Source organism: Coloeus monedula, assembly GCF_965178545.1.
Source record: "Coloeus monedula genome assembly, chromosome: 16".
Classification (NCBI taxonomy): domain Eukaryota; kingdom Metazoa; phylum Chordata; class Aves; order Passeriformes; family Corvidae; genus Coloeus; species Coloeus monedula.
Window position 1 is genome coordinate 14,551,332 of NC_138796.1, and position 14,976 is coordinate 14,566,307.

At 44.7% G+C, this 14,976-nt stretch overlaps 1 protein-coding gene across 3 annotated transcripts in view; it reads right to left on the reverse strand.

Annotated features, from left to right (window-relative positions):
* Positions 1-14,976, reverse strand: part of ADCY9 (adenylate cyclase 9) — a 93,261-nt gene that overhangs the window by 21,949 nt on the left and 56,336 nt on the right. For all 3 annotated transcript variants that reach the window (XR_014226872.1, XM_082292203.1, XM_082292204.1), the window contains 3 exons: positions 11,010-11,112; positions 7,423-7,631; positions 977-1,136 (listed from right to left, as the gene is read on the reverse strand). Coding sequence is in view for 2 of the 3 variants with exons in the window: in XM_082292203.1 (XP_082148329.1) it covers positions 977-1,136; positions 7,423-7,631; positions 11,010-11,112 (472 nt within the window). In the remaining variant the exon portion in view is untranslated. The remainder of the gene's footprint in view (positions 1-976; positions 1,137-7,422; positions 7,632-11,009; positions 11,113-14,976) is intronic.

Consider the following 14,976-nt stretch of genomic DNA (forward strand, 5'->3'; position numbering starts at 1 on the left):
TGTGGTCACACGTTCCCATGGAACAAACACTTCCCGGTACCCAGGAATAAGCTGTGATAGGAAGAGTGAAGAGAATCTGGTCATTACCTACACCCAGGGCCCTGAAATAGCAAGAGCTTTGTGAAACAGAATTCCCTGAAGATCCTGGAAAGGAAGGATTGCACACTGTGCTGCCTAAGAGAAACCTGCAGAGAAACAATCTTTCATTTCCAGCTTGAGGCCATTTTATTCACAGTTTTAAAGCCTTGATTTTATGCTACAGTTGGCCTTTAAATTAAACTGTTCTTCCCCCTCCTCACTGCTTCTCATGGCAGGGGGTTGGAACAAGAGGTGCCTTCCAATCCAAACCGTTCTGTGATTCTATGAATGTTTAACTCCTTGTTCTCCCCTTCGGAGTGCTTTTAATAACAGAGACACTGAATTCCCTATGGATCTCTGTGTCTGGGTTAAATATGCCAATTTCATTCCATTCCTTTTCAGAAGGCAGCTATTGCTATTCCTTTAACCATTCCCACAGCCCCTGCAATGACCACTGCTAGGTACCAAATGCTCTCTCCTTCGAGTTCCTTCATTTCACTCTGCAAAGCCCAAGCACCCCTCACTAATACTGTTCTCACTGTTGAGGTTCACTGATACAACTTCTCTGACTCCAAACTCCAAATCCAGCCCAGGACGATAATCCTGAGATAAACCACTTGTGTTATCTGAAAAAAATTCCTGCAGAAGTGCTTGGTCTAAGAGGAAAAAGGTATGCAAGCAGCAGGAATTTCTAGGTATCCTCTCTTTTGTATGAGAGCTTTCACCATGACTGTGTTTACATAACAAACTAGGAATTCCATCATCCACAAAGCCCCATCCCTCCAAGGGATCTGTATCAAGCAGATGTAAAGCAGGAGGGAGGTGGAGGAAGGAAGGCAAGCAATAAGCTTTGTTAGCTCCAAACCGTCACATTATGGAACGGAGTTCGACAACTTACATGTATATTTGTTTCAAAATCAGAGGTGAAGTGTGAAAAAACTGCAAGAGCTGGGAGAGAAACCAGGATTGCACCGAAAAAGTGTCGAGGCAGCCAGCCAGATATCACCTCCAGGAGACGCTTGGTGCAAGTCATCACCTCCTCCAGGAAGAACGCCATCCTGGAACACAGGAAATCAGGGATCCAGCTGTTAATGGCAGCACATCTTGTACCTCTCATTTACCTGTAATAATACAGCTTCAAATCCATCATTGAGGCTCTGGGAGCAACCAAGGTGCCGTGCCACAGCACCTGCTGGTGATTCCAGGGAATAATCCAGCCTGGATTACCGAGTGTTTACTCTGGTGAGGAAGGTCAGCAAAGGGAGGGAGAGCCTTGGGATGATGGCTTTGAGGAAGCAAATTGAAAGCCAAATTTCATTTCCTTGGAAGGTTAAGCACAGGGAAGACTCCTCTCCTTTCAAAAATAAAGCAGGCAGGGAGAGCGAAAGCTTTTACAAGTTAAAGTTACTGAAAATAACACCAGGAATGTTTGAGGAGCAGGGCAGCGCCAGCACCCATCACACTGCAACCCAAACCAGTTCTCCCAGTTGCAACCAGCCTGTCTGCAGGCAGGCTCCATTCCCTGTCATTAGGGAAGGGGAAGGGGAGCGTGGGCTGCGAGCTGGCAGCCTGGCAGGAGCTGAGCTGGAGGAGCTGAGCCCCTGGGAGGCCAGCTGGCACCCGCCCCGCTCCTCCTGAGCATCGCACGCCCAGCTGGATCCCACCAGCAACGCGCGAAGGAACGGCTCTCGCCTCGAGCTGCCGAGAAAACCACGGCCCCAACCTGTGAAGAGCTGAAGGAGCCAACTGGAAGAGCTCTGGAGAGCAGCTTACTGGAGATGCTTCTCAAATGAGAGCAGCTCTAATTGCTAAAATGAATAAGGGAAGGTAAAAGGATGCTTAATGCTCAAGGGCATTGCATAGAAAAGTAGTATTTATCCACAGAAATAAATCCTTGGGATAACTTCCTTCTCAAAGCTCACCATTTGTCACTTGAGAAAAATTGCAACTGCTGTTCAAGTGCATAATTATTTTTAAGACATAAAAAGGTGGTATAGCACAGCTAGCTGCATCCAGAGCCAGTAATGGGATGTGTGGAATTACCAGACTCAGGCCAGGCAGGTAATTCTGGACTACAGAGCCCAGAAAGTACAGAACCACACCTTTTTTTTGGACAGAGATGCTCACAGCCAAAAAAATCCCGAAGAACACACACTAAACATGAAATTCCCAGTCTCCAAAGTTACAGGTATTACCCATTATCACCTATATCTCTAAAAAGGGAAAAGATGCCCATTCATTTTTAACCCTGTTGTCTGAAATACAAGGTTTTACGCTGGATAAAAGCCTGACACAAACCAAGCTAAATTTAAATTTCTTTATGCCAGTTTGACACTCATTCCACACCTTTAAATATAAACTGTTTGTGAATGTGAACTGATTTTAATTGTCTGGTCTGGAATTCTGTGACTTGTGAACTGCGAGTATTTTGTGAAGCATCAAAAACTCTTCTCTAATTGCATGTGTTAAAATCTGCAAGTTATACTTAAATGCATGGAAAAAGAAATTTGGGAGGATGGAACACACTGTAATTCACCAGGAGCCCACGAGAGGGTGCTCACAGATTTGCCAGTTCCCAGTTTAATGGACATCCATTCACACTAAAAATTCTAACTGTATTCCATTGGAAAACAGAATTTCCAGCAAAGCACTGAAATGTAAAATCTGGATATAAAAGATTAAAAAAAAAAAAAAATCTCTCTAGAGTAAGAACTGGGGTTTCTGAAGGGTTACAGACTGCCAGAACTGTCCCTTTGCTCAGTGGCAGCCCCGTTGTCCAGCACTGAGTATGTCTGAAATCAGCACCCAACTTTCTGCCTCTGAAAATAAACCCCCATTCTCCAACAGCCAATGGAAGGGCATTGGCATCTCCAGGGCTGAGCTGTGAGCAAGGAAAGGGGAAGGGATGCCAGGCCAAGGGCTCCCTGAACGCCCCGGTCCCTGCGAAGGCAGCCTGGTGCCACCTGTGCCCACGCTCTCCCGGCTCTCCGTGGCTCCCATCCCGGCTGGCACAGACCCCAGCTCCGTGGCACACGCCCAGCGCAGCTCATGTCTCTCACCCCAACCCACACACCAGGGACTCCACGGTTTGCATTTTCCTTTTTGCCAAGCCTCCATGCCAGGACAAATGCCTGTGGGAGCTATAGCAACAAATTCACGGGCGAACCCAATGGGTTAATCCCGCGATGAGGACGCTGCTTTATTTAGGCAGCTGTGTGTTTCAAAAAAGGCAGGTGCAAATTCCAGGGCAATGCCACATTTCTCCTGATAATCTTTACCTTCTTGCATTGATTTTTTTGGGATGGGGTTTATTGCAGAGCTCTGTGCTCCGGAATTAAACGACGGAATTCTCCTCCATAACAGTGAATCCAGCCCAACGCTCCCAGCGCAGGAAGTCAGGAGTGCATTAAATCCAGACAGCAGTGAGAGCTGCAGACAGATTTAATGGCTACAGGGCAGTATCAGTAAATAATGCAGTGTCAGTGGGCAGCTCAACAGGGCTTAAATGCTAAAGCATCTGAGTTGTTTACACAAGCTGGAGTTCAAATTAGTAACTTTGACATAAATGATTAATGGCTAATGGAGACTGTTACCATCATTTCTGTATTTACTGGCAGTTTAAAATCAATTCCCAGAGTTCAAATCAAAAGCTTTTGGCATAGCAGCAATTTGGTGGGATATTAAATACCAGATGTTAGAAATAAATAAAGGCAAAGAGACTACATTGTTTTCCCCAGCATCAATATTCTGTATCAGTCGTGTTAACAGATTTGGTTCATTAAGCTCGAGGGACAGAAAACAATTTCTGCTCTTGGTCATGAGGAATTTAGGAAGATCCAAGTGTTGGCCAGAGGGTCTTGGCTGAGGACAGACGGGGGGTAGCACCTGAGAAAGGCTGGGAAGGTGAAGCACCTGGCAAAGGGCAGCTCTTTGGTCAGACAGCAGCACAATTTCCATTCTACTGCTGGATTGCACTTGCTTTCTTCATTCAGGAGACATTTTTTTTTGCTGTCTAGAAAGGTCCTTTTAAATGCATGAATCAACTGAAAGTGCTCCCACCTCTCACTCTCTTGAACAGGGCTAAACACCCACTCTTCTGCCCTCGACTCTTCACCCACAAGCCTTCCCTGAAGCACGCTATCAAAAGCAACACATTTTTTGTAAAGAAACTTATTTATAAGCAGTTTTACTCAAGGAAAAGATGTCAAAATTATCTAGGGAACAAAACTCCTGTATTTACACTAAATATTGGGCAGCTGTCTCTAACCCATATTCCTGCAGACCCACTCCTCAGACTCCCAAGTGAAATCTCACACACTGCTGTACATTCAATGACAATGATTTCCTTTAAAATACCAGAACTTTAGGATCTCTTACACTTCAGTTGAGCTCGTCAAAGTAGCTACATTTCAAGTGGGCAGAAGGACATTCTTCAGAGAACATTTACAGAGGAGATGACATCTTCCACGTGCTCACAAATGAAGCACCAATTTTTGCGTGCAGCTTTATACAATTAATTTTCAAGTGGCTCTTGTGCTAACAGTGGGATCCTCATCTATAGGTACTCCAATAATTTATTATCAGACACTTCAGAGGAATCAAAACATCCCTCTCCCTCGTAAGCTTTGCTCCATGAGGACTTTTGCTGTTGCAGAACTCAAGTTTGAAGTCGTTTCTCACTGCCCAGGCTGTGACAGTGCTGTGCTCTCCTCCTCCCTCCCACAGCTGGACTGAAGGCTGAGCCATGAGAGCCAAGGGAGCCCTTGCTAGGCTGAGTCCTGGATTTAATTACAATTTAGGCTGCTTTAAAGACAGGGTGTTTAGCATCATGATAATGAAAATACAATGTGAAACTTAGGCAAGAATTTTCTGGTCTTAAAATAATCCCTTTTCCTGAAATTCTGGGATTGTGCCCAGCATTGTAGTCCAGTCTCCTCCCTGAAGATATCTTGGTGGTATTCTGTGATTGTCATTTGGGATGACATTTCTGCACAGGAAGTTCTGCACTGTTTCTGTGCCTAACGAGTGGTCAGAGGGAGCAGTCCTCACTCGGAAGAGGATTTGAAGAGGAAAAAGATGATTTTCACCTCCCGGCCCAGGGGAACTGTACAGAGTGTGTGCCTCAGGTTGTGGAGACTGGGGTGGTCCAGAAGTGTATTTTAGGTATTTACTAAAAAGCAAATACATAATATAAATTCAAAACATCCCTGCTGGTCTGGAGGAGAGGGCAGGGAAAGGCAGTGGTCACAAACCCCATCCAGCTATTCCTGGTTCCCAGGGTAACCAGGAGACTCTGAGGGGTCTTGAGATCACTGGTCAGGTTGACAGCCCAGAGCTGCAGAAGCCAAACCCCTGCACAGTCACTCAGACAAAACCACTTTGCCAACTCTTGACTATACAGACTGAAAACAACAATTTTCCTTCTCCTTAAGGAACCCATAAACCACCAATTACAGAGCAGGACTGCAATAAAACCTTATGTATCTACCTATAAATATTTCTAAGATTACAGCGATAATTTTTATAAATGTACAAAACAAGGCAAAAGCAATGTACTACAGGGAAAACAACAAACTGAAAAATACTAAAATGAAGTAAGAATTCACCTGTAAAGTGAGTGAACAGAAATTTTCTCCAAATACACTTGGACAGTAGAAAGCAGCACTTCTGGAAAGTGGTGGTTGAGCTGTTCCCAGCTGAACAAGTTAATGGCCACCAAACTCAGCCCACCTGAAAGAGCTGCCTGGGCACATTAAACTGCCTGAAAAACTTCTGCCCCACCCAAACCAGAGTGCAGAAACTTCTACAAAGGGGAAAATGCATTTCTGATGCAAGAGAGAGGACAGAGCAATAGTTAACCCAGTTTAGAATGAAATTTCTCCCAGTTCAACCTTCTCCCAGTACAGCTCTTAACTCTGAATTTCTAGATTTTCTAAAAACTATTCAAATTGCAAAAACCAAACACCTCTGCTAAGAAATGCTATCTTTTAAAGCATTTCATAGATAACTTCTCTCTACTCCACATGCCAGATGTAAATACACTTGCATACATTTATATGCCCAGTGAGGTACAAACTTCAGCATTAATTCAGTATTTTTTACCTCAACCCTGCAAAGTCAAAATAAGAGTGCAAACTCCCATCTCTTGTTTCTTTTGAAACAGCAGAAGAATTGCTTCCAGCTCGTAATTACAAAAGCATTTTGACTGACACATTCCTGACAGATGTGCAGAACTCCAGGAGAGGATGCCCATTTGCACACACCACCCTTATCCTGCTGTTGTGCCAGGGAAGCACAGGGCTGAGGAGGGCAGAGTGAACTTGCTCCCACAGTACAGACAAACAAACAGCTCATTAACAGGTCCCTCACCTGGGTTAATGACAGGTTACACGGGGTATCTGTAGATCACACAGCACACCCAGGAGAGCAGGAGCTGCACTTTGCTCCCCCTGTGTGTGTGAGTAACCCTGGGGAACCACACGGGCACTGCTCACTGAGGACTCACCCCAGCAGTGTCCACAAAGCCCAGAACACCCCAGTGCTGGGCGTGACTGGGTACAAATGGGGAATGAGGAGTTGCTGCTAAAAACCAGGGACCTGCAGCGAAGCCCACTGAGGGCACAGGAGAGGCTGAGGGGCAGGACAAGGGCTCGGGTATGGGGTTGGCCCCTCTGAGCACAGCCCTGCCAAGTGCCCCCTCTTCTGCAGGGACAAACCAGTGCCCCTTCCCTTCAGCAGCAGTGCCTGTTCCCACTCTGGGGAAACACTGGACTCCTGTTACGTGTCAGACACAGAAAACATGAACTATCTCAATGTTAACCCATGAAACTTCTAAAAAAAATAACTTTGGACAGACACAATGCACCTTTAGCAATTTCTCTTCTTTCTTTCTTTGAGGGCAGCACTGCTCTTTGCATCTCTGATACTTGATGTCAGTTTTAACCCCAGAACTGTGTACTTTTATCTTGGAATTTAAAGGAGCGTTTCTTTGGGTGGGTTTGTTTTTGGGACAGATAAAAATTTTCTGTTTGAATTCTGATGGTCCTGAGGAGAGAAGACATACAGTGGCATGTGGCATCCCAAGGAACAGTAGGAGGGGCAGGGATGGGGTGCAGATGCCATTTCCCTAAGTAATCTCTATCAGTCACACTTCTGCTGCAATTCCTGTAGCCAGAGTTCCCCCTGCACAAGATGTGCCGCGAGCCTTGGCTGCACTAACTCTGCTCTTCAAGTGTTACAGCCCGCCCAAGCGAGTTCCCAGGATGCTGTCAAACAAAATGTTCCCGAGCCAGGCACCAGTGCAGCTCTCCCTGCTCTTTCCAGACTTTGTTACACTTTCTTTACCTGATGGAGATGACAAGGGAGAGCACTTCCAGCAGGATGGCGATGACGAACACCACGACAGCCGCAGGTGGCGGAGGGGACGCGACCATTCCGTGTTTCAGGAAACACGTGATGGAGAGGATGAGGAAGACTGTGGTGGACAGGAACACGTCCAGGAGGGAGCTGAAGGTAGCACTGGCAAACGTCTTCACTGGAGCATTCCTTATAACCTGTGTGGAACACAAGGATTGAGGCAAGGGATGAAAAGGAATAAATGCTATTTTGCCAAATTCAACTGGATGATGAACAGCAGATCCTGACGAATAAAGGAATGAAGAAGTTTTATTAATCCAACATTAAGGACTGGCTGGAAACAACATGCAGAAGAGGTGGTTTAACAGCTGTCACTGCTCCCTGAGAAGACTGTGTTGAAAAGAAGTATTGGTGGCACAGCCCCCAGGCCTGGGGTGATTTTTACACTCTATTATGATGCAGAAATAAAACAACATGAAAATTGACTATTCTGTGCAAAGAAACATAAACATAAGAAGTAGAAGATAAGTTATGGGATATTTTCTTCAATGATTTTAGCTTAAAATAGTGATAGATTTTACTATAACCTTTTTAGCACTGATGGTTAAGAAAATCCTCCTAACACAACTCCACAGACACAGCTCCTGTGGCAGAATTCACATCTCCCTTTCAGACCAGATTAAAAGGTATGTAATTCAAATTGATCAGAACCCAGGACATCAAGTTCTGCTCTTCCATAACCCCTGATCACACATTCCCATCCCATCCTGGCCCAGCCCACTGCTTGTGTAGCTGTGCTTTGTACTACTGGGGCCAGTCCTGCTGAAAACCAGATCATGAGCTCCACATCCTGGCTTATAAAGGTGAGCCCAGTCCTAGGAGCGTTTGTATCTGCCCAAGAGACCACAGAAAGCAAGTTCCAAAGAAAAACAGAAATGATGTTATCAATGTCACCATGAAGGCACCCAGTTGGAGTGCTCTGGTTTAATTTGGAAGTTTCTTTTGCTCCTCAGAACACTTCCTGCACTCAGCAATACTGGGAAACAAACTTGTTCCTCAGTTGTACCTCTCTGCAAAATCCAGCCAGCATCACTTCAGTGCCAAAATTACCTTTTAAGCTGCAGGGGTAGCAGAAGTGCCATCAGTTGAATTAAGGGAAGCAGCACTGTATCCCCAAGTGACAGAGTTAAAGATGCTCTAGCAGTGCTAAGTAGTGCCTTCATTTCCAAATGAGAACAGATTAAGGCTCTTGGGAAGCAGAGCTGATTCCAGAGAGGGATCACAACCTGAGCATGCAGCTGGCACTGTATAATCAGAGGTGAATTCAGGGGTGCTGGAAGTCACTTTCAGCAGCATTGACTGTCAGGCCATTAGAGAATCAAGAGTGTTGACAAATCTTTTCACTCTCCAAAAGATGATTTCTTTGTTGTTTTGAACCAGAACTCTGCTAATATTAAAGCTTTAACAGGTTTTTGCCCCAGTGCTGCAGAGTTACTATTAGAGAGTGAAAATTCCCACTTTCAGGGGAGGTTTATGTAGTAATTTTCAAATTATTAGCTTGCCACTAACAGAATGCACAGGCCACATTGCTGCTCTTTCTAGGAATTTCCTACATAGCCACATTAATGGGTCCATCTGTGTATGCTTTACTATCTCTGCTTTGCTTCTCTTTCCAATCTTTTCACTGGAAAGTACTTGATTTACTATTTTCTGTACAGTTTGCAAATTTTGCAGACTGTATCCCACAGGAAGTTTCTCCCTGTTGTTGCTACAGGAACTTTATGCAGAGAGATACCACTAAACTACAGTGCTGCAGGATGAGCATGGAGCCCCTGACCAAAGTGAAGAGACTGAACTGCAACACAACTGGGCTTTCCTTCAGTAAAATAAAATAAATTAAATTAGGTCTCACCTGGAAATATTGGAAAACAAGCAAACAGGGGTTATTGCTAAGGAGAATGTGACAACACTGCCCAAAACTGAAAGCAACAAGCAGCAAAAACAGAAATTCTGCTGCCCTCAGATGCAGGACATACTGGGAAGAAAAGAAACCCACACTTAATTAATCCTGATGTAATTGTGCAGATGGATCACCCAAATCAACAGCTTAGTGCTGCTGGAAGGGAAGGGCCCATTCCCCTTCCTGCTGCCGGACGCTTATCTCCTGCTGGCTCTGGCACTTGCCAACCTCTCCAGAGCTGCTGCTGGTTCACACAGCACAAAACAGCCCGAGATGGAAAGAGAAAGAGCCCCAAACAGAAAAACAAACCATGAATATTTCATGCTAGGCCAGTAAATGAACTGCTCACAGCAGGGAAGGCTGAGAAGCACCAGAGCCATTAGAAGGAGCAGGGAGGAACAAGGAGGGCACAGCAATTGCCTTTTCTTGGCAGCAAGTTTTCAGCTACTGGTGGAAATGCAGCCTCAGTTCTAACTGACACCTAATGTCACTCTAGGTTAATTTCAACTATCTTGCTAGCTCCTATCAGCCAGGCAGGGAAATCCAGTGCTGTGGAAAGCCTGTGATATTATTAGCCCCCCCACCCAGGGAATTAAGGAGATTTTAGACTCAGTGCAGAATCCTGAAGAAAACACCGAGTTCCTTACAACTTACTGCTCCTTACAACTCCACAGTGTTTTGAGCTGCCTGTATCTGAATGCAGCACTCTTATGGAATCAGGACATTTGAGTTCAGCACAGGTTTGGATTCCACAGGGATAACCATGAGATTGTGACTAAACAAGGATCAAATTCCAAGTTACCATTCTCACAGTTAGAATATTTGATGAGAAGACAAGCAGCAAGTGGTCCTTCACTTTGGTAAGTGACAGTCCTTACCATCTCAGCATGGTTCTCTGGCCACCCCAAAGACTTAAAACATTAACCTGAACATGGAGAAAAGGTAGGTGAGAAGTAACTAGCGTACCTCAGATTTCCAGCCCAAACACTGGACTAACTCAGGGCATGGCAAAAGATGCTCTAAGGGCTGGAGCCCTTCTGCTCTGATGTCAGACTTGGAGAGCTGGGGTGTTCAGCTGGAGAAGAGAAGGCTCCAGGGACACCTCAGAGCCCCTTCCAGGGCCTAAAGGGGCTCCAGGAGAGCTGCAGAGGGACTGGGGACAAGAGCCTGGAGGGACAGGACACAGGGAATGGCTTCCCACTGCCAGAGGGCAGGGCTGGATGGGATATTGGGAAGGAATTGTTCCCTGGGAGGGTGGGCAGGCCCTGGCACAGGGTGCCCAGAGCAGCTGTGGCTGCCCCTGGATCGCTGGCAGTGTCCAAGGCCAGGTTGGTTGGGGCTTGGAGCAGCCTGGGCTAGGGGAAGGTGTCCCTGCCCATGGCAGGGGGTGGGATGGGATGGGCTTTAAGGTCCTTTCCAACCCAAACCATTCCATAGTTCTATAATAAACTGGAAGAAGACTGTTTTCAGGGGCAGCAGTACTGAGTAGTAAATCACATTTGACATTTCATGACCCTTGTAATGAAACAACTGCAACAAAATGTGTTAAAAAACCCAAAAACAGACAGTGGCTTAGACAGATTACAGACAGAAACCAACGCCAGTAGAAACACACCTCTTCCTGGTAGCTCGTCCTGTAGGCCATCTCCAAATCCTGATCCAAGAAGTTGAGGCTCAGCTTGTTAATAGGTGGTTTAAAGAAGTAATCTTTCATGAGGCTGAAGAAAGAAGACAAAATCAACATCAGTTTGTTCAGCTGTACCTCCTTCAGGCCCCCCCAGTCTGTGGCTGCTTTTTCTAGGGATGCTGGCACTTGGCTTTGAAGTTCCTGTGGTTTTTCTCCTCTCTTCATCACCAAAGTATCCTCTTACCCACATCACTTGCTCACTCAAAGGAAATATTCCACAAAAAAACCCAAACTTTTATACTTCCAGGAAGAGTCTAACAAGTCCTTCCAGAAATTTATCAGCTCTAACTGATGAGTACAGATAATTGTAACATAAGCCAGCAAATAGTAAAGGTTAATTCCTGCTACAGACACACAACCCCTGGAGACACGTGGCTGTGGGATATTTGTGTCTTGGGAGGAATTCTATGACTCAAAGCAAGCCAAGGATGACAAAGGTGACAAATTGTTATGGGGGGGAAAAAAAAACATTGCCCATTTTAGAAAACAGCAGTTTCTTGTTATTTCAGACACTAAAATAACTCAGTAACTCAACGGGGAACATTCCCTTAATGATCCAGGCTGCAGAGGAGAGATGGGGAGCTGAGATTTACTTCTGAAACGGGAGATTTGGAATGACCAGCATCACCAACAAAGGCAGTGACAACTAATGACACCAGCTCACCAGAGCTAAGGAACCCAGAGGCAGCATCTACCAGAAGGTGTTTATGCCCTCCTTCACCTTCATCTTTTCCACAGAAGGTGAAAAAACCCCACAACAACATAAAAGAGGCTTCAATCATTAAAAAGTTGGTTTTATTTCCCATTGTGTGGAAGAAAAATAAAAAGCTTTTTGAGTTTTGCATTAGCTGTACGAGGTTTATGAATGAAGTTTCCTGATGACAGCTACAGCACTTGATCTGCAAACCTTTTCTCCCCTGAGCAGGTGCCAGGGAGCTGAAGGGACTCGAGAGCACCGAGTGCTTCGTGCCCAGGGTCACAGAGCAAGGTCACACCTGCTTGTGGCACTTGTGGCTGGGACAGCCTGTCCCCCCCTGCTCTGTGCAACTTCCAAACACACCCCTGCCTGTGAACCTCCTCTCATTTTCAAGCAACTGATTCCATGTGTTATTTACAGGGAATTGTTTCTAAAATCCCTCCGAATCTAAAATGGGGTGGCTGCTTTCCCAGTGCTACTCTCACCCTGAGAACTGTAGAGTCACAGTCAGAGGGGGCAATTTCCAAGCTGGTGACTCTGAGCAAAAACCAGAGATGCACACAAGGTCAAATTCCAAGCAGATGAAGAAGCTGAAAGAAAGATCCTCCAGAGCTTGCCTGTGCCTGAATTATTTTTTTAAGGAGGTTTGGTTTCAGGGTTATTTTCTGTTTATTTTTATGGAACTCTTGGGTAAGAGGTTTGCCTGGAAGTACAAGCTCCCCAGCACAAGATGGCACGTAGGAAGCTTTTTTTTTTTTAATTGAGATGCAAGACCAACCAAACACACACCCCTAGACTGATGCTAGAGAAGACAAAAGAGTCTAAGCAATAATATGGCAGATACTTGGTAACCTTCAAACATTCTGGTCTTGGCCAATACATTAAAAATATCAGGATACTCTGAAGGAATGACAGGATACATTCATTTGAGTCACCCCTCTCTCTTTCCTTCTTCCTTGTCTTCATTCCTCACCTTTCTTAGACATTTCTAAGAGCATCTTATAATAAAAATTTTGAAAGCTTTTGGGTTTTTTTAAAAAGTATTGTTGAATCCCCTTTCTTCCTGCAAGGAAGCTCAACGGAGGTGGTGATGGTGATGTTGTGCTGCTTAAGGATGTAGGAGGAACAGTCCAGCTGCACAGTGCAGCACGAAACAGAAGGCGGAACACGATGGAACCAGGGTGAAGGCAGCTTTCCCGGGGCCTTCTCAGCTCCCTGTCAACTCATTCTGTCTCCAAAAGGAAGATCCCACTTGATGAAACAGTCAAGTACATAATCTGCTTTGCAGGAGGACTCTGCCTCCCAGCACAGGGTGTTCCCCGGATCAAGTAAGACTGGGAAGTGGGAAATGAAAGAAACAAAGAAATTTAAAAATAATAAAGAAGTATTTAAACAGGAAACTGCCCCAAGGAGGGGATGAAGGGCTGCACAGAACCCAGTTCTGGAGGAGCTTTGTACATCCCTGAGATTCTGCTCTGGAAGTCTGAAGAGATCATTTCGAGTACTGTCCTGACCAGCACACGAGTACTTGCTTCTTGTACTCCAGAAGGTTTATAACCTAAGGAATACCTAACTGGTATTTATTGGTACCTAATACCTAATTTTATTGGAAACAAAAATCCCCAAACCAAGAATCCTTTGAGGATTTCCCCAGTGAAATTAGTTCAAACCTTACACTACAGTTTTCTTTTAAAGAACACAGTAACGTGCAGGTTACAATGAACAAAGCAGAGGATTTTTACACAAGTAAAGCCAGACTTGAAGCAGAAAGTATTCACTGTTTGTCAAATATAGAGAATCAAGTTGTAAGAACTGGTAACTTTCATAAAAGGATTCTTTTATAATGTACTAATACAAACATGGCACACTAACACTGTCTTTATTAATATTATTTTTAAAAGAACATTGGAATTGTGCCGAGGTATCAGCTCCAAGGTGAAATCTTGGCATGCAAAAATCTCTCACCCACACAGCTGAGCTCAATATCCCCAGTGTCCAGCATTTCCTCCCAGCTAGCCCCAGGCAGCTTCCTAATGCAGTGTACAGGCTCCTGAATCCCCCCAGGATATGTTTAACCCTTCCCAGCTCTGCAGGAAGCCTGTGGGATTAATTTATGCACTTTATCACATATCTGGGTTAAGTATTTTCTGTTAACAGGAATTTATCCCCAAGTGCCCTGCAGTGAAAATCACTGCTCAGTGCTCAGGGAAGACCACTTGGCTTTGCAACAGCACCAAACCAACACAGCAAAACTCACTGAAAATGGGGATTCCTGTAAAATGACCACAAGGAAGTTTGGTCCCCTCCCTGACACACCTCAGATTCCCCATTCAAAGATCCTCATAGGTACTGGATTCATCAAGACCAACAATTATGTTTTACAGAAGAGGACCAAGAATATTTTTAAATGCCTTATTCCATATCATTTCTCATTGAGAAATGTTGAAAAAAATCAGTGTAAACTGGTAGGCTTAAAGCAGTTTGCATAGATCTAATTAATCAGAAGATTATTTTTGGAAAGTTATGTTTACATGAACTGAACTCAGCAGAGAAGTTTCCCTGGCAACAAGAAATGGCCCACTTAATATGGTAATGATGATATTTAATTGAGACCAAAAAAAAGGCAGGCTTTGACTGATCTCAAATCATGGCACTCCTTCTTCCAAAACAGAAAAAATTACCCATTTTGGGAGTGGAGGAGGAAAGCACCAGGAACACAAGCACTTGAGCGAGGTATCTTCAGCAGACCAACTGCATAAATTAAGCTACTTCTATAACTTAAAGTTTGCAGAGTGCTGGTTACATTTTAAACAAAATTCCTACTTGTTCTGGCTGACTTCTGCCAACATTTGGACATTCCCAATCCGTCTATTTTCTAATATTTGGAAATATCAGCTAAACCTCAATTCTCAGCCACTTATGACAGACCACACACTGAGAAAAACAGTAAAGAACCCTAAATTTTGACTCAAATTGGCAACAGGAGAAAAGTAAACTGAGAAAGTCTAGGTAAGAGACTGCAGAGGGATCCCTGTCCCTCCCTCTCACCTCTCCCTGCCTAAGTCATGTTTCCATAAAGGTGATGCTGTGCCTGTTCCAAAGAGCTGAGTCCACAGGAGAACATAGTTTCAAGGATATTTAGATAAAATACCCTCAATCTGAGTGGAAGCGGTGAAACAAAAATAAAAATAGCCATAA